The sequence below is a fragment of the Phymastichus coffea genome, unplaced genomic scaffold (genome assembly GCF_024137745.1).
Source record: "Phymastichus coffea isolate CEN01 unplaced genomic scaffold, Cenicafe_Pcof_1.1 PCOF00008, whole genome shotgun sequence".
NCBI lineage: Eukaryota > Metazoa > Arthropoda > Insecta > Hymenoptera > Eulophidae > Phymastichus > Phymastichus coffea.
This window is the reverse complement of record NW_026706819.1, coordinates 774,822-793,489: the sequence shown is the minus strand read 5'-3', so window position 1 is coordinate 793,489 and position 18,668 is coordinate 774,822. Positions and strand designations below refer to the sequence as shown.

At 38.0% G+C, this 18,668-nt stretch overlaps 1 protein-coding gene across 4 annotated transcripts in view; it reads right to left on the bottom strand.

The window, feature by feature from the left end:
• Positions 1–7,862: 7,862 nt before the first annotated feature.
• Positions 7,863–18,668, bottom strand: part of LOC131669856 (TATA-binding protein-associated factor 172) — a 271,140-nt gene continuing 260,334 nt past the window's right edge. For all 4 annotated transcript variants that reach the window (XM_058945047.1, XM_058945055.1, XM_058945063.1 and 1 more), the window contains one exon: positions 7,863–8,439. In XM_058945047.1, the coding sequence (XP_058801030.1) occupies positions 8,212–8,439 (228 nt within the window). In that variant the 3' untranslated portion in view covers positions 7,863–8,211. The remainder of the gene's footprint in view (positions 8,440–18,668) is intronic.

Genomic DNA, 18,668 nt, shown 5'->3' with positions numbered 1-18,668 from the left:
ATACAGATATTATTGACGTGCCCGACAGCTTACAGTTTATTATGACTATTTGAATTATAAATAGTTTCAAAATATTGATTTAGAAAGATAATATTGCAATGTTTATTTATTATTGTCCTTACAACTAACATTGCGTATCCGGAAAGTTTGTCTAGAAAGTTTCAAATGAAAAAATATAAGGTAACCTAGCTTAAAGTACTATTTATTTACTTATATTGTTAATAATAATTAGAATAATATTATATGCAGTAAGGTGCTAGAATATAAATAAAATAATTTGGAGTAATTTTAAAATCAACGTCACTTCAGAACTAGTGATAAGAGGATAAATATGTTAACAGAGTTCAACAGCTAGTCTCTTCCCTTTACGAATACCACCCGCGGATTTTCGTGCGACATTTTATACAAGAGCTACAGTCATTTTGGTAAAAAAATAGCCTTTTTTTTAAATCTGTCATTACCTCAAGTTCTATTCATTTTAGTTAAACATGTCATAGAGAAAAAAGTTTGGTTTTATGCCTCAAAATAGGGAAATAAAGTTAAAATAAAGAGATGGAAAAAAAAAAATTTTTTTTTTCGGTTTTTTAGCATTGTAACGCATCGATTTGAATTAGTCAAATCATGTTTAAATGAGTAAGTAGGGAGTCGTTTCATGTATGTTAGACCCTAACTGAGTGACGGGTTCTGCTATATAACCCCCACTCTAACGTTGCTCGCTCTCCTTTGCTCGGCTGCCACTCAGCGGGAAGCACCTCTGAAGGCGGGATCTTCTCACTAGCAACTATTTTTGTGACTGCATTCTGGCGACTGCTTTCTGCGACTGAATACGTTCCGGGATCAAGATGATTTTTAGTATTGTGTTGCAAAGAGATTCAGTGCAATTTAGTGATTGTCGTCTATATCGAGAACTATGACGAGGCCAGCCACGTTCCGCTTTTCTTCTCGGATTCGAGATTACTTGGCGGCTGTATCTATACAAGATTCATCAAACGATATGTGGCGTAGAAGAACCGAGCATCGTGAGCGAAGATCATCTAGCATCTCAAATATGAGCTAATCCTTTGTTGTGTATCCGTGTTGACGAGTCGTAGTTTGGATTTTAATTTAAAGTAATATATTGATTTCAAATCTATACACCTCAGGTTTCATATAGGAGAGTGTAAGCATGTTTGTTTATTGACTATAACCGAATAAACCGTTTATATATGTTCTTATTTGAATTATAGCGAACTTCCTTTCCTGTTGCTTAGTTCAACTTAATCGCCCAGAGTCTCGCTCTACTGACTTAGCCGTTTTTATCCTTTATGTCGTTTTTAATATTTATAACAACAATAAAATATTACAGCATATAAAAAAATAATAATTTCTCTCTGTTTTTCAATATTTGGTTTTCAAATATCGAGAGCTGCAGTGAATTACAAAAAAGAGGAACGGTATTAAGTTTTCTTATTTTTAACATTTTTTTAAAATTATTAATTGTAAAGCTATGATTATAATCTATTTTATTTTCCTTCGAAATATTACTAATCTCATATATAAACAATGGTTAAGGAAAATCCCTCATGTAATTAAAACAACACTCTTGAAAATTTCAACGTTTCGCCATAAATTCATGGCCTCTTCAGGAAAACTTTATTAAAAAAAAAATTATGAACAATTAAAAACTTTTTTATAAACAAATCGACATGATCATAACACTACAGTAATTGGCCAGATCATATCGAAACTTCGTCCACCTTTTTACAATATTAGCCTGTTGATAACCATATCTAATGTTAACATATTTGAAAAAATTAATTCTCCCCTGTGGAGACTGACTATAATTCCATTGTAAGTCGTAATACATTATAATCTATTTTATTTTCCTTCGAAATATTACTAATCTCATATATAAACAATGGTTAAGGAAAATCCCTCATGTAATTAAAACAACACTCTTGAAAATTTCAACGTTTCGCCATAAATTCATGGCCTCTTCAGGAAAACTTTATTAAAAAAAACATTATGAACAATTAAAAACTTTTTCATAAACAAATCGACATCCACAGGGGAGAATTAATTTTTTCAAATATGTTAACATTAGATATGGTTATCAACAGGCTAATATTGTAAAAAGGTGGACGAAGTTTCGATATGATCTGTCCAATTACTGTAGTGTTATGATCATGTCGATTTGTTTATAAAAAAGTTTTTAATTGTTCATAATTTTTTTTTAATAAAGTTTTCCTGAAGAGGCCATGAATTTATGGCGAAACGTTGAAATTTTCAAGAGCGTTGTTTTAATTACATGAGGGATTTTCCTTAACCATTGTTTATATATGAGATTAGTAAAGCTATGATGTTTGGTGGGCTACGCGGTGCAAAGGTTTTCAGACAAGCCACTTGGTGTGCACACGGATCAGCATAGATTGTGCAAATGCCGTGCCGTGTACGATGGCGTTCACTTCGACGGCGCTTTGTGTGCTTACCGTAGGCTGCTCTCGCTGACAATCGCATGCGCTTCTTATGTGCTGAACCTTGTACCAAGATCTTATCTTGGGCGCGTGCTCTTGTTTTCGAGCGAATTCCCATTAATTGCAGCCATTACTTTTACTGGGCAGCATCAGCCCCGCTCGGAAAAATTGCTAGTTTCCGCTAACTGAAAAGGGACGCGAATGCACGAAGACGAACGACAGAAACGAACATCGAGTATAGGAATGGGCGCTTCTGAAGGGTCAGTCAATGACTAAGATAAGCCGTTCTTAATTATCACGACGGTATCCCTTATTAGTCAATGGTTCAGTTACAAATTGAGGCCTGACACCACCATCTTGTCCGCTATCACATGCATGCAGTGATCATTCGCCTACGGATGAGCTATAATACGCGCACAATTAAATCGCCGTGATTCCCGAGCTCCCATCAGATCGGTCAGCGATCCATCTCAGATTATGCCTTATGAGGGTGGCCCGATAAGTACTTAGCCTCACGGCCCGATGGCGCCACTCTCACAAAAGAAATATTCTATCACGTAGTACAACTTTCTCAATGGTTCCTGTCAAGATTTTAGCCGGATCGGAGTTGTAGTTTATTTTTGAGAGCGTGTGAAAGCAAGTGTGTCCGTTGATTTTTGAAAAATGGAAAAAGAACAGTATCGGTCGGTGATTCGATTATTGTTTTTGGAAGGAAAATCGCGCAGCGAAATCAAAAACCGCTTGATGCTGTATACGGTGACTCTTCTCCTTCCATGGTGACCGTCAAAAATTGGTTTAACGAGTTTCAACGTGATCGCACGTCGATTTTTGAAGAGCCACGTCCAGGTGCTCCGAAAATCGCTACCACGGAGGATAACGTGACAAAAATTCACGATCTCGTATTGGCAGATCGACGATTGAAGGTGCGCGAGATAGCTAAAATCGTAGGCATCTCAAAAGACCGCGTGGATCATGTCCTGCATGAAATTTTGGGCATGAGAAAGCTGTCGGCACGATGGGTGCCGCGTTTGCTCACTCTGAACAACAAGCGCAACCGTGAGACAACTTCAGAGCAATATCTGACGCTGTTTAAGCGCAATCCGAAGGAGTTTCTGCGTCGTTTCGTGACAGTCGACGAAACATGGATCCACTGGTCTACACCAGAGACCAAGGAACAGTTGAAACAGTGGACTTTATCCGGCGAAAGTGCTCCGAAGAAGGCGAAGACTGCCCTATCGGCCGGAAAGGTGATGGCCACCGTTTTCTGGGATTCACAAGGTGTAATCTACATCGACTACCTGGAGAGGGGCAAAACGGTCACAGGTCTGTACCACGCCGAATTATTGAGCCGATTCGACGTCGAATTGCAGAAAAAGCGGCCCCATTTGGCGAAGAAAAAAGTGCTCTTCCACCATGACAACGCACCGGCTCACACCTCCGCCGTCGCCATAGCCAAATTGGTCGAATTAGGCTACGAACTGCTGCCCCATCCACCGTATTCTCCATATTTAGCCCTGTGCGACTTCTTTTTGTGTCCAAACTTGAAAAAGTCACTCGCCGGGCAGAAATTTGAGTCGAATGAAGAGGTAATCGCTGCCACGGAAGCCTACTTTTCAGACCTCGAGGAAACGTATTTTTCAGACGGGTTAAAGAAGATGGAGCATCGCTGGACCAAGTGTATCGAACTATAAGGAGACTATGTTGAAAAATAAAACGCCACTTTTCCAAAATTTTCGTTTTTCTTTTGTAGGCTAAGTACTTATCGGACCACCCTCGTATATTACACGCGTAAGACAATGGCGGATCGCGCAGGTGTATTGCGTGGAGCTGGCCAGCTTACCTTGCGATATCTGCGATTTCGCCGTCGTTCAGGTCTCTTCAAAAGCAAGAAGGCTTCTCTTGTTTTTCATGTGGTAACTGGTATGCTTATAGGAGATTACGTTCAATCTCTCGTATCCTTTGAGGGTCGCTCAAGAAGCTTTTCTTTCTTTTAGGGAGAGAACGCACACGATAACCTTCGTCGGACACCAAAGCTCGAGAGTCTGGAATTCGAAAAGAACGCGCGTGTACGAGAGTAGTCCCTACACTTTTCTGCGTATCAACGCGTACGCGACACGTACCCTCATTTTATATCCGGTAGGTGCTGCTCCCGTGAGCAGTTCTACCGACGAGACGAATGTGCGAATATAACGTTCATCACAAGACCTTTAGTGACTATAGAAACTGATAAAATTCAATGATATTATAACTTAAGAAATTCCTATAAATGTAGAAAATAATGTAATTAGTTATACATAATATTGATGGGTGGATGACGGACCACGGACTGAGCCTGGCTCTTTTTAAGACAGGCTTTCTGATACTGACGAGACAGAGAATAGACACGAGAATACCGATGACCATAGGTACGGAACGACTGGAGACCAAAAGTGAGGTAAAGTACCTGGGGGTGACTCTAGATACGAAACTGAACTTTTGGCCCCACATACGAGACGCGACCGCCAGAGCCAGCGAAAGGACCAAGGCCTTGAGTAGACTGATGGCAAACACGAAAGGACCGAGACCGAGTATACGAAGACTGTCGATGGGCGTAACCCACTCCATCATGCTTTACGGAGCAAAGGTATGGGCCAACTTGTTACGGGTAAGGAGACGCGCAAAGACTATGACGAGCGTACAAAGAACGGGAGCACTAAGAATCGCGTGCGCGTACCGAACAGTCTCGGAAAACGCGATATTCGCGATCGCGGGCGTTATCCCGATCGACCTCTTGGTAGGCGAGAGGAAACGTATTTACGACCGAAGTGCGACCGTAGAGAAGGCCGACGCTGCAACAGAGGAACGAACGAAAACGACAGAACAATGGCAGACAAGATGGAAGACAGACGTTCAAGGACGATGGATCCACAGACTGGTACCAGATGTTGGTCCGTGGAAAGACAGAAAACACGGGAGGTGGATTTCTATCTCACCCAGTTTCTGACCGGACACGGATACTTCCGAAAGTACCTGCACAGAAAGGGTAAGGTAACTTCCCCAGACTATGTGTACTGTAGGGGGTCTTGGGACGACGCGGAGCACACATTTTACGTGTGCGACCGTTGGGCCGAGCAAAGATTGAGACTGGAGACAGAATTAGGGCCGATTATGCTAGAAAACGTGACGAACATAATGTTGACAACAGTTGAATTAAATGAATGAGAACATTTCAGATGAATGATGAACATTTCAATGATGAACATTTCAATGATGAACATTTCAGATTTCGGGAATGAATGAGTATTAAAGGGATGAATGTGTGCTTGGACGCGCAATGACAGCCGCTCAGTCTGAAGTAATGTGATAAACAGTTCCGGGCTGGTTGCGGTGCGAAAAAGGAGAGATATGTTTGGTGGATATTGGTAGCCTAAGCTACTGAATCCCACACTTGGCGGACTTCCGTCAGTTGTCCGTAAATGGTTTCAGACTCTCCTCAAAAAGAAAGAAAAAGTTATACATAACATTAATGAAGGGAGATATCAACAATTTTCTAATAACTTAACATCCACATATATCATTATAATACATCTATAAATAAAAAATAAGGATTCTATATCAATAAAAAATAGTTATTAGAATTATTGATATTTGTAACAAGAACAGCAACGGAGTTTACATTTTTTTATATATTGTTTATATAGTATGTTAAAAGGCTTTCTTTCATAATCAATAATTGTTCACCTAAATTGAGAAAAACATTTCCTTTCAATTAGTACTATATATGATGATATAAACGAAAAAGAAAGAACAATATAAAGTCAAGACTTAAATGTACCTTTTTCTGGAGAATCACCCATATATAAACATGTTTTTCTTAGTCTTCAATTGATCATGAAAATTATTTGAAATCTAATTGATGCAATCAGATTTAAAAAATAATAACTGTTTAAGTAGTTTGTGAAAATAACTTTTTATAAACAATTACAAATAGCAAAAGAAAAAGCACAGGTATTTTTTTTCATGTGCGACATAGCAGGGTAACCACGTTACATCGTGCGTCAATACTAGTTTACGAGCATTTACAGCATTCTCTTAAAGATATATCCCGTTATAAATATTATAATAAATAAAGGTGAAATACTGAGTATGGTTCATACTAATAAATTGATTATTTGTAGAAGAAATATGTCAATTTTTTTCGTTTTGTTTTAGGAAACCTCAATCATGATTTTTGAAATATTACTATTAACTACAGTTTTTTAATAAAATGATGTAATCATTGGATACGATTGTGATACAACAACACCCAATATAACCACCTTTTCTTTGTTAGACTAAGAGGAGTGTAATTTTCACAACACACCGGAAAATTCAACAAATATTAACTCAGAACTTGTACAAGCTTCTGAGTTCCGGGAGAACGCCGTAATCCAATGTAATATTGAAATAATTCGTACGGTTTTCAACTGCAGAGTTTTCGGACATCTAATTTCAAGACCCGCGGGAAAACAAGAATATGTTTATGAAATAAATCACGAACAATGTAAGCTTTTTCATGAAGTCGGTATTTTTAAATATGATAATACTCATACAACAGCTAATTTGAAAGTAAATGCAACAGCGGTATTGGTTTTGCGAGGAGTGCAGAGGATAGATAGAGCTTTAATACATCTTATGCTAATAGTTTTGGATCATGAAATAAGGTTCAAAGCTTGATTCATATTACTTTGATCAACAATAACGTTGAAGTAAATAGTTAGTTAAGTTAAATAACGATATAAATTAAGGTTAGGTTCAAGAACTATATGTAAATTTGTTAATAAATCCTGTATTGACATGGAAAGGGAATATATATTTTTGGATATTTTATTTTCAAAACTCATTTGATATTTCATGCAAATGATTAGCTACTAAGTATTTTAGAGATATGGAGCATGAAATTATTTACAAACTAAATTCTAATGAGGCAACATTTGCCTTTACCACTAAAGATAAAGTTAATCGATATAATGAGAAACTTAAAAAAAATTTGCTTACAATTTTCAAGGGTCACAGAAGTGGTATACGAGGTAAATCTCAAAAGTATCCGACCTACCTCAATTTCTCAAAGTTATGTATCTATTGTAATATGCATAATTGAACGATGGAAACATTTTTTTCTCTATTTTTCTTCTTTATTGCAATTATACCAAATTTATTGCAACAAACGATAGAGCATTTTTTGCGGACTACTAAATTATTTTTTGTTCTGAATCGCTGCAACTTTTTTATAGAGCTTTCATATATAGCGGTTTGAGCCGTAATTTTGACTCAACATAATTTCACAACTGTATACAATAAGGCTAGAAAAATATGCAATCTCTATGTAATATTTAATTCAATATCGAAATAATACTAAAGTAGATTAAATTAGTAAGACTTTAATGGCTGTTCATACTATTTAAATAGTTTTTACGTAATTATGATCAGTACAATTACAAGAAATATATTATTTTACAATAAGTACTATTAGATTTCACTTTTACTAAATTGAAGCTTGTAAACAGTATAAAAAATAAATGATACATTTTCTTGTAATCTGCATACATGCAAATCGCACTAATAAAACTATATATGAGTTTTCTATTAAAATACAAATGAATACATCTCACACGTTTCTTAAAAGATGGACTTTGATTATATCGTCTTGTTACCTCACAATACTAAAGTGATCAAAACATAATAAAATAATGTAAAAATTCAATTATATATATACGTGAAATAAGATCGAGACAAGTAGTTATTTAAAATTTACATTTGTATTTGGAGAATTTCTTTTTAAAGTTGTCAAAAAAGATTCCAAATCATATTCATCGTCATACTGCTGTTGTTCCCAAAGCTCTGGAAAAATTTCAAGAATTGATGGGCTCACTCCAGGCACACCAATTGCCTTTGATACATCTCGAATTTCGGGCATACATTCATTACATGATATTTTGTCATTGTTCAGTGAAAACAGGTCCAGCAACTGAAATATAAATTGATATTAATAACTATTATCTGTTTATTATTTTAAGTAATAACGTACTTAGAAATGTCTAATTATTCAATTGTTTGCAATGAAGAATAGATTGTCCAAATCGTAAAAGATGTGGGCGTATGTGTGTGCATAAGTGTATGTATGTTATATCTATAAAAATGTTTTTTGGATCAATAATAATAGGTATTTCTTTTTAAAATAACCTATCTCTATTACTGGAAAGTCATGAAGATCCAGCGTATTGGTGGAGTATTTATGAGAGATTCGCAAAGACGACGTTACACCCAAAGTAACAACAGACGCATTGCGCTCTACTTTAAAAGCTAAAGAATTAGCCAAACAAATAATAATTTAAATTTATTCTTCATCATCATAAAAATAACAAAATAAGGGATAAAATGGCCATTTAGAAAGAAGACATGATGTATCCTCATAAACAAATCACCGTAAAGTGAAAAACTGTAACCAGTAAAAGACTTGTCCTCTAATATCCACTAGAGTACCAATATACTAACCAATAGATATAAACAAGCTAGCCGATTTGATTGGCTTTGCAATCATAAGAGATATAAACAAAAAATATTTTAAAGTATCATTATATCTAGACTTAACATCAGGCCAATCACCACTATTAATTTTTCTACGAGGGTCGTTTGAAAAGTCAATGCAAAAATAAAAACTGCTTAATTTTTTTTAATAAATCTTTTTTATTTTTCAACATAGTCTCCTTTTAGGCTTATACATTTCATCCAACGCTGCTTTAGTTGGTTAATCCCTTCCAAATAATAGGATTTGTCCAAGTCTGTAAAATAGGCATTCGTTTCTGCAATCACCTCCTCGTTTGAATAAAATCTTTTCCCCGCCAGCCATTTTTTCATATTAGGGAACAAATAGTAATCCGACGGAGCCAAGTCTGGAGAATAGGGGGGATGTGAAACGAGTTAGAACCCTCCAATCTCCATCAGTTTTGCGGCCACAACTGCTGAGGCGTGAGCTGGCGCATTATCGTGGTGGAAGAGGACTTTTTTGTGGTCCAATCGTGGACGTTTCTCTAGCTACTCAGTTTTCAAACGATCCAATAACGATGAATAATATTTGCCTGTAATGGTTTTACTCTTTTCCAGATAGTCGATGAAGATTATTCCTTGCGAATCCCAAAAGACAGTCGCCATAACCTTCCAGGCCGAAGGAATTGTCTTCGCCTTTTTCGGAGCAGATTCCCCCTTGGTAACCCATTGTTTAGACTATTCTTTGGTCTCAGGAGTGTAGTGATGTATGTTTCATCTACAGTGATGAAATGATGCATAAAATCTTGCGGATTTTGTTGGAACAGCTGCAAACCATTCTTGCAACACTTCACACGATCTCGTTTTTGGTCAATCGTGAGCAATCGCGGCACCCATCTAGCAGATAGCTTTTTCATGTCCAAATGTTGGTGCAAAATATTATGTACCCATTCGCTCGAGATGCCTACAGTACTAGCAATCTCACGCACCTTCATTCTTCTGTCAGCCATCACCATATCAGGGATTTGATCAATGATTTCTGAAGTGGTAACCTCAACAGGGCGTCCAGAACGTTCAGCGTCTTTTGTGCTCATATGGCCACTCCGAAAATTTTGAAACCACTTATAAACCATTCTAATCGAAGGTGCACAATCATCATAATGTTTATCAAGCGTCTGTTTAATCTCCTGAGGCGTTTTGCCTTTGAAAAAGTAATGTTTAATCAATACACGAAATTCTTTTTCGTCCATTTTTTTACAACCACTCGATTTCTTTGATTGAAACGAATGTAAAACGCAAAGTAATTGGCCGATCTGACTGAAACTTGGTGTGTGCTCTTCCAAGATATGCCACTAACTGAAAATAACCTTGATACGCACTGGCAGCGCCATCTCTCTGACTTTGCACGGACTTTTCAAACGACCCTCGTACACTTCTATATACTGTAAACTGTAGACAACTGCACAAATATTACCTAGAAAAATATTCTTTTTTATGAAAAATTTAATTATTGTTTCTATATGTTAGATAGATTATAAATAAACTCGGTGTAAATAAAAAAATCTTCCATTACCGTCAAAATTGCCAAATAGAAAAGAAGATGCTGTTTTGCGGCTAAATTTGCAGGAGTAGAGAGATAAGTAATTAGCCTATTAGTTGGTGATATTTATTAGCGTGAAAATGAGCAATCTACTTTTGCAGTCGCTATTGAGGATCAGCGGTAAGAAGCCTTAAAGCTTTTGGGACGGCTAAGAGTGGAGTTGGCACGGGATCCTAAGGCAGTTTCAAGTCCTGAGCCCTCCATCAGAGTGTCCAAGGAAAAGAAGCTTAGATACTGCTGTGGAAGGCGAGTTCGCGAAAAGCTTGCGTTTCGAGCTCAAACGCTCGTCACGAATGGAGTCAGCACCGAAGTTCGCACAGAAAACGCATCGCAGATAGAAGTCACGTCACAACCGCAAGACGAGCCGGTATCCGCAGGGACGTCCAACATCGAGCCTTTCGAGGTTGTCGGGTCTGAGGCGACGAAGGTTGCTGACCACCTATTCTCTGGGGTTAATGCCTCGTCACCGACGGCAGAAAAACTTCGGGTGTTTAGTCTCCGATATTTGGAGTCCTTAACAAAGCCAAACAGGTTATAAAGGTAATCTTCATTTTATTTTGTTTTGGCGGAAGTGACGATCGTTGTTGCTGGTTATTGTTTCCTCGGTGAAGGAAAATGTTTTGTTTTTATCATAATTTATCTTGATAGTTTAAGCCACGATATACAAGTCGTGAGCGTTTGCCTTTCGTTTCCTTTGATTGTTATCAAATTAAAGATAAGATTTTAGTTTGAGATAGATTAATAAATCTTACAATAATAAGAGATCATTTATTAAAATCTCACTTTTAATACTCATGACAATTTCATTTTGAAAAACGCTGTACAAAGTGCAGTGAAATGCAGACAAAAATATTTTTTCTCCAAACAAAAATCAAAATTTTCCACAACAACCTATAAACTTGATAAAATTCATAAAACAAAATATATCTAAAGTATAATTACATATAATCTATATAACTCATGTTACTGGAGAAGCACTGATTTCTGAAAATTCTTCGGTATATTTTTTGATTTCAATTTCTGAAACTTCAACGAATTGTTCAATATCACCTGTGTTTCTTCTATTTATAAAACTTAAAACAATTTTTAATCAATTATGTACTTGACCAAACGAAATTCCTTTTAAAAGTTCAGCTATACTTCTCAACCGTTTGATGCATTGAAACCTATAATCACATAACTTTTCATAATGAAGTACAAAAATAATAGGAAAATCTTTCAAGAATGTTTCAGTACATTGGAATTAAATGAATAAGAATTTGAAATTGAAAAAAAATATGACTTTGGAAAAAAATTTGAGGAACAAAATTGCTTGAAATTCATCAAAACATAAGTGTGAATTTTTTCAAATTCCTTTGAGCGATTTTTTGCTTTTTGGATTTATCGGATTGTTTGAAAAATTAAAAAACTTCCCAAGATCTTTTACAAAAATTCATAAAATCGCTCAAAGGAATTCGATAAAATTCACACTTGTGTTTTGATGAATTTCAAGCAATTTTGTTCCTTAAATTTTTTTTCTAAAGTCATTTCCTTCTGAGTAAAAAAATCGCAAAGTTTTTTATTTTGGAAAATTTTCAAAAAATTATAACTTTTTTATTTTTCATTTTAGCGAAAATGGTCTCTGTTACTTTTTTGTAGGAAATAAGCCAGATTTTCATAAAAAAATATGAAATATTAATTTTTTTAACATTTATTACTAAAAATTTGAAAAATAAAATTTTTTGTTTACGAGTTTGTCTCTTGTAGCCGCCATATTGGAGCCGCCATGTTGGATTTTGCATAGGCGCACACAGCATCAGAATGTAGATATCCTAAGCTTTAAAATGAATCGTTGCACGATTTTTTTGGTCACATCAAAGTTTGGACACAGCAGTGATCCGGTTGACATGGATCGTCCCATATATATACATAAAATATAAAAAATCATATATAAAAAATTATATATACATATATATATTTTTATTTGGAGAGAAAATAATTTTTTCTGCATTTCACTACACTTTGTACAGCATTTTTTCAAAATTGAATTGTCACGAGTATTAAAAGTTACATTTCAATAAATGATCCCTTATTTTTCTAAAATTTCCGTAGTCAGCAATAAGTAGTCGAAATAAGTAGAAGCTGGTCTTGGTATGCTAGATTTGGATTTGTAGTAGTCAATAGTATAAAATACTTTGTACTTTGAAATTAATTTTGAAAAGGTTAAGACTAATAAAAGTAGAAAAAAATCGTAAAAAATTGATTGGATCAAGTTTCGAAGGTCATTTGAAAGTCATATAATAGAACTATACTCTAACCCGAGATATTTAATGTTTTCATTCAAAAAAAAAAATGGTCCATAGTGCGACGTTTAGAATCTTCGATAACACAGGTATACAAATAATAGGTCATGAGCACTGCCATTTTAGGCCGCTCGCACTACAACCGCGCGTAATAATCGACGATCTTTCGTGAGACTGTCCGCTCGCTATCTTGTCTCCACGAACGCTGAGTCTCCGCAAAGATAAAGATGGATTTAGTTATGCATAATATACGCGAGTGCTGGTCAGTCTACCTTTATCTGGGACAGATTGCCTTTAGTCGCCTCGTCTATGAAAATTCACCGTGGTACTCGGTATATTCTCAGTGTAAAAAAGACCAGACGTTCTTATTGTTCTTTTTTTGGTTGCTTCTATAAATCGGAAATCTTCCCTTTATTCGTCAAACACCAGGAGAGCAATACATTGACGAGTTAAATATTCTCTTTTATTCCTCGCGGGATCGGAAAACGAAGAATCTGTCGGGCGTCCTCTTCTTCATCACACATACGTGCGCATCCAATGATGTCGATATGTGGCCGGTTGTAGGCGATCAGCTACAGAAGTAGCCCACACGAGAGAAGAAAGAAGTGCACACACACACACACACACACACACACACACACACACACACACACACACACACACACACACACACACACACACACACACACACACACACACACACACACACACACACACACACACACACACACACACACACACACACACACACACACGATCACACACACACGATCGCATGCGCACGCATCCGGCACTCGTGGAAGAAACACCAGGAAAACGTGAATAGAATGTCGCTGAATATGTACCCATTTTTTATACCCGTGCATACACTATCTAGCGGCGTATAGGTTCCCCAGACTCTGGGAAGTGAAGCTGTAGCCCTCGGAGATGAGCGACTGGTAATCAACTGTTGTCGACTACTCGTAGACACCAACGGCGCCCTGAGTACGCGCACACATGCGACGTGAGTAAATTCGAATTTCCGCCGACAATCACACGCACTAACATGACGACGACCGACCACCCTAAAAGGTAAAAGTGAGACTGGAACCGAGAGTGACGCGTACATGTACGACCGGTAGCGGCCATTATGACGAGCCGCAACGAGTAGCAGACAGCCTAGAGAGAGAGAGAGAGAGCGCGCGAACTAGAAAGAGATAGAGAACAATCAAAGGCAAGCACATATAACTGACCGACATTTAAAAATACTGATGAGCAGAGAAAATTAATGGTATTATTACGCATCGACCGACCGACGAGTAAGATGGAAAATGACTATCACGAGATTGGAAGTATTGAATCGGATATGAGGGCACTGTTAAATGAAGTTTATGCGGAAAATAGTTGTATGAAAATCCCGAAATAGATTAAGAAATATTTGGAAAAAGCGTGAAAAACATTCAAACGTGCGAGAATGACTGTATGCAATAAATTGTGACTAAATATTGATATGTGACTAGCGAGTATGAAAGTGAGATGTACCTATGTATTGTAAGATTAGCAAAACTGAAAACCGAATTAGAAATTTCAAAATTTCTGACAAGATGCGCCACTCATGTTACATATAAACCAGACCAATAGATGACTGATTAAGGACTTTGCCTTCCGTTCGCATCAAAATGATTAGTGTAGGGGTGTACCTCGCTCATATTCATTAATGTTGACCGACATAGTAGGAAGCGTGATGAGAAGGGGTAAAATAGCGATGCGACAAAAGATAATCGGCAGGTGTTGGCCGTATTCGAATTTATTTATTTATATTTATTTATTTATTTACCAATAGAAGGGTTTCTTCTTGGAAGAAAGAAAGGAAAAAAAGGGATACTCGCTGACGGAGAGCCATTGTTTGGTCGTTTTGTCACCGATCGTTGTCCTGGAAATAGTTATGAATAGTGCAATGCCTTGCTTCACTGGAAATTTACAAAGGAAAAAGTAAGTGTGAAAAGTGCCGTCGTTCTCGTCGTAAATATGTTGTAGAGTGTTGAGTTTCCGTCGCGTCTTAGATCGAATAATTCGAGACACGAAGGATCCATCGTCATTGCGCCACTAAACTCGGGTGAACCACGCGCTTATCTACGGCCATTACACGCTGTGTGGTGTACCTGAAAAGATAAATAAAGTAAATTCAATTAAGCCGTTGGTTAATTTAATAATAATTATCGCTTCGTTATCACCTGTCTCTGTATGGTGATCATTTAATATTTTGAGCCGCGGTCGGAGTTAGATATGCGCGGTTAATCGATTTCGCAAACAATCCATTGCGTAAAAAAGTCATAGCTCGCTCATGCTATCGTCCGTTCGTACCCTGATCATGAAAAGGAGTTACAATAAAAGTTGACCGGCATCAACGAAGAACCACAGACATCTGAGAAAGAAAGAAACTCTCGTGTGGAACCAGGGATAGGCCGTTGACAAAGAGCGAGAATCGAGATACATACTCTGTAGCTCGTGTACGCACAGTGTGTTAAGGCGATTTTTTTTTTCGTTTTCGACTTGAATTCTCAACTACCGCCACGAACAAGGAGCGGTAGTTTGGCGCCCTGAATCTAAGTCGGAAAAACAAGGCACCACGGCCGCGGTGTCAGTGGTCTTTCGAGTGTGCGCAGTAAGCCCATCGAAAATTCGCGTCATACTATTCAAAAAGTTGATATTTCATTGCGTTAGTTGCTTTTATTTTCTACGAACATGTTATGATAGAATATGAATATAACGTATTGACAAATTTAAATATATTCTTGATAAAGTATAAAACAAATGAAACTTTTTTTTACATATTTGCAAATCCTTCAAGATTGGTCGTAAAAGTTTTAAATAGATCTCGTGATTCAAAAAAATTTTATAGCTATTTTTCAAAACTTTCAACGTTGTTAAATTTTAAGGTTTTTATCTAAATTATGCAATAAAATCTCGCATTTTTACAATTTCAATGAATCTTTTTAAAATATGATACACATATTTACTTTTTTAAATGAAAAAAATTAATGGATAGTTTTAAAATGAGCCCTATTATTGAAAATTGAAAAATCTATTCTTGTCTCCAAGGAAGCATACCGCCAGAGCAATAGCAGTAGCTGATAGCAATTTTCTTTTCAATTTAGAATGGTTGAATATATAATTTTGTTATAATTACAGTTGAATGTAGAATAGATAAAAGTAAAATATACATATTATTTAAACAATTGTTGTAGTATAAAAAACAAAAATATTTTTTTATTTATTATTGTAGATCTTTTGTCCTCTATTTTTTCTTCTTTTCTGTAATTTTTTTCATAATATTTGGAAGTTAGGTAAAATTTAAAGTTTGGACCATATTAATCAATTATTACATAATTTTTTAATTAAACTATATATTTTTCATTACATGGTAGGACTACCTTAATTGAATATACAGTAAATATTCTGTTACGTCCCAAGCTAGAGCAGACACCAAACGATGAGGTGTCGCCGAGCAACCGCTTATGTGAGAGAACTCATTTCAAGCTTCCTCATACAAGAATACCTAGCTGCGCAAAAAACTACGCATATTTCTTATGGACAATAGGTGCGACCAACTTCGTAAAATGTTAGTTCTGAACAGACTGATCAAAAGTTTTAATGGACACGAAACTCTAAAATCACCTTAATCGTGAAGGGTAGTTTTGGGGAGTTGGGATGGCTTTAGAGAATTGCGTAATAGATTATGTTGATGAATTGCCTAGCCGAAATATTTTACTAGTGTGTAACGAAGAATCACGGCCCAGCCGTTACTCTCTATCAAGCTCTCACCAATGCCCGTGCGCCTTGCCAAGCTAAGAGTGTGCGCTGGTTGAGCACACTCCTCATTGTTTGGCTTTTCTATTTTGAGGTGCGACGGTGGCGACGGCGGGCTGGAGGAAGAACCCAAACCCAAGCGTCGAACTGTGAGTGACGAGATACAGGGAGAGAGAGAGAGAGAGAGACAGAGACAGAAGAGAGAAGAGGAGAGAGAGAGAGAGAGAGAGATGGATGCTCGGAAAGCTGCGCGCGCACCCTACTGTGGCTAAGGAGACTGCATTGGGCAATTAAGCTCAAGTGTGTCAAGGGAACGATCGCTGTGCGCACAAAGTTTTGTAAAACATTTCGTGAGTTTTTCCGCGCCCTCGCCGATGATTATTTTACGTGAATACGCGCCTGGTGCACGGAAGTGTTGTGGTGTAAAAATTTGGATATTGAGTCGCGTCCAACCGCGAGAGAAGCGGGACCGGCAACGGTACATGTGAAGAAATTGGTGAGGTGTCGCGGTGCGTGCGCGCGAGCGGCCATTTTGGAGTTCAAGCAAAGCAAGAGCAGTAAGCGAAAAACAAACAACAGTTATAATAGCCACATCAACAACATTAATAACAATAGCCACGTCAACAGTCACATCAACACAATAACAGCAACAGGAATCTCAACAATAACAGCAACAGAAATCTCAACAATAACAGCAACAGTAATCTCAACAACAACAGTCGCAGTAACAACAGCAGCAGCAGGGTGTACGAAGGGAGACAGGGGAGCACGGGTGATGCGATCGGCCAGCTCACCGTGAGAAGGACAACACAGCGTCAGCGAACAGCACGGAGAAGGTCGGTGCCGTATTATCTCTCTCACTCTCTCTCTCTCTTTCTCTCTCTGTTCGAGGTGCCAGCTAAGTTGCGCGTAGTCCGGCAACCTTGCCAGCTCCACGATCGGAAATAATACTGTCGCATATAGGATCTGTTGTGTCCTCGGTATGTTGTTGTTTCATTAATCAGCGGATCGGTGAACAGACCTGCAATCAATTCGTTGCGTGTTCGCGTACATTGTGCCGCCGATTTACGATGATGTTCCTTGTTATTAACGTTTTTTATTGTTTTGAATTATATCGAGATTAGATTGTAATTTTATTATTATTTTTTTTGTCACCCGACCCACTCCTGATTCCGAATTTATTTCGTGCATTTAACGTGTTTGCTCGGCGCGTTATTTAGTCGTGGTAACGTTCGCGCTTCCCGAATCCCCTTTTCAAATAAACAATTTGTGCGACCAGCCGCGGGCTACCCAGGCGGGAACGGCTGCTTAATCAGTTACATGGCATCCCTTGTGGGGATTTAGCGATGCGCACGTGGTTTTTTTTTGTGCTGGTCAGAAGTGATTGTTGCGCTGGCGCGCGGTTGAATCGAAAGCTAGCGGTGTCAGAAGTCCGCGGTTCGAGTGCGCGTGCGCAGTGGTTGGTAGACGAAGTAGCTCATCTCCCCTCAAATTAATTTTTTCTGAGCTTCAACGGTCGACCTGAGCGCGAGTGGCTTGTCTGAGCGTGCGGAGTTGAGTGCGCAGAGCTTAATTGACGCACATGCGAGGGTAGGTGTGTAGTGGCAGACTAGCTGCGCAGTGACTCTTGGACGTGCGCGGTGTTAGAGTCGTAGTGTAGGGACTCGATCGGCTGCACTGTAGTTGGCGCGGCTGCGCAGTGGCTAGGTTGGCTGCACAGTAACTAGATCGACTGCACAGTGACGGACTTTCGTTGCGCGGAAACTACGCGAGGATTTGCCGTCAACGCTGAGGTATAACGGGTGCGCCGTGAGTGTTCCGGGTTTTAGAAGTGGTGAACGACCTTAAGGCGACCGGACCAACTTCGGCGCCTGTGCAGAGCGGAGTTGGCCTCGATTTAGGTAAAACCGAGGCCAAACGACACACAGCGAATAGGCGCTGCCGTATTCAATAGAGGTCAATACTGCTGGAGCTGAGGGGCCCACCTTATGTAAATACCCACTTTATGTATTTTAGTTGTAGTCTCTCTATTTCTTCATA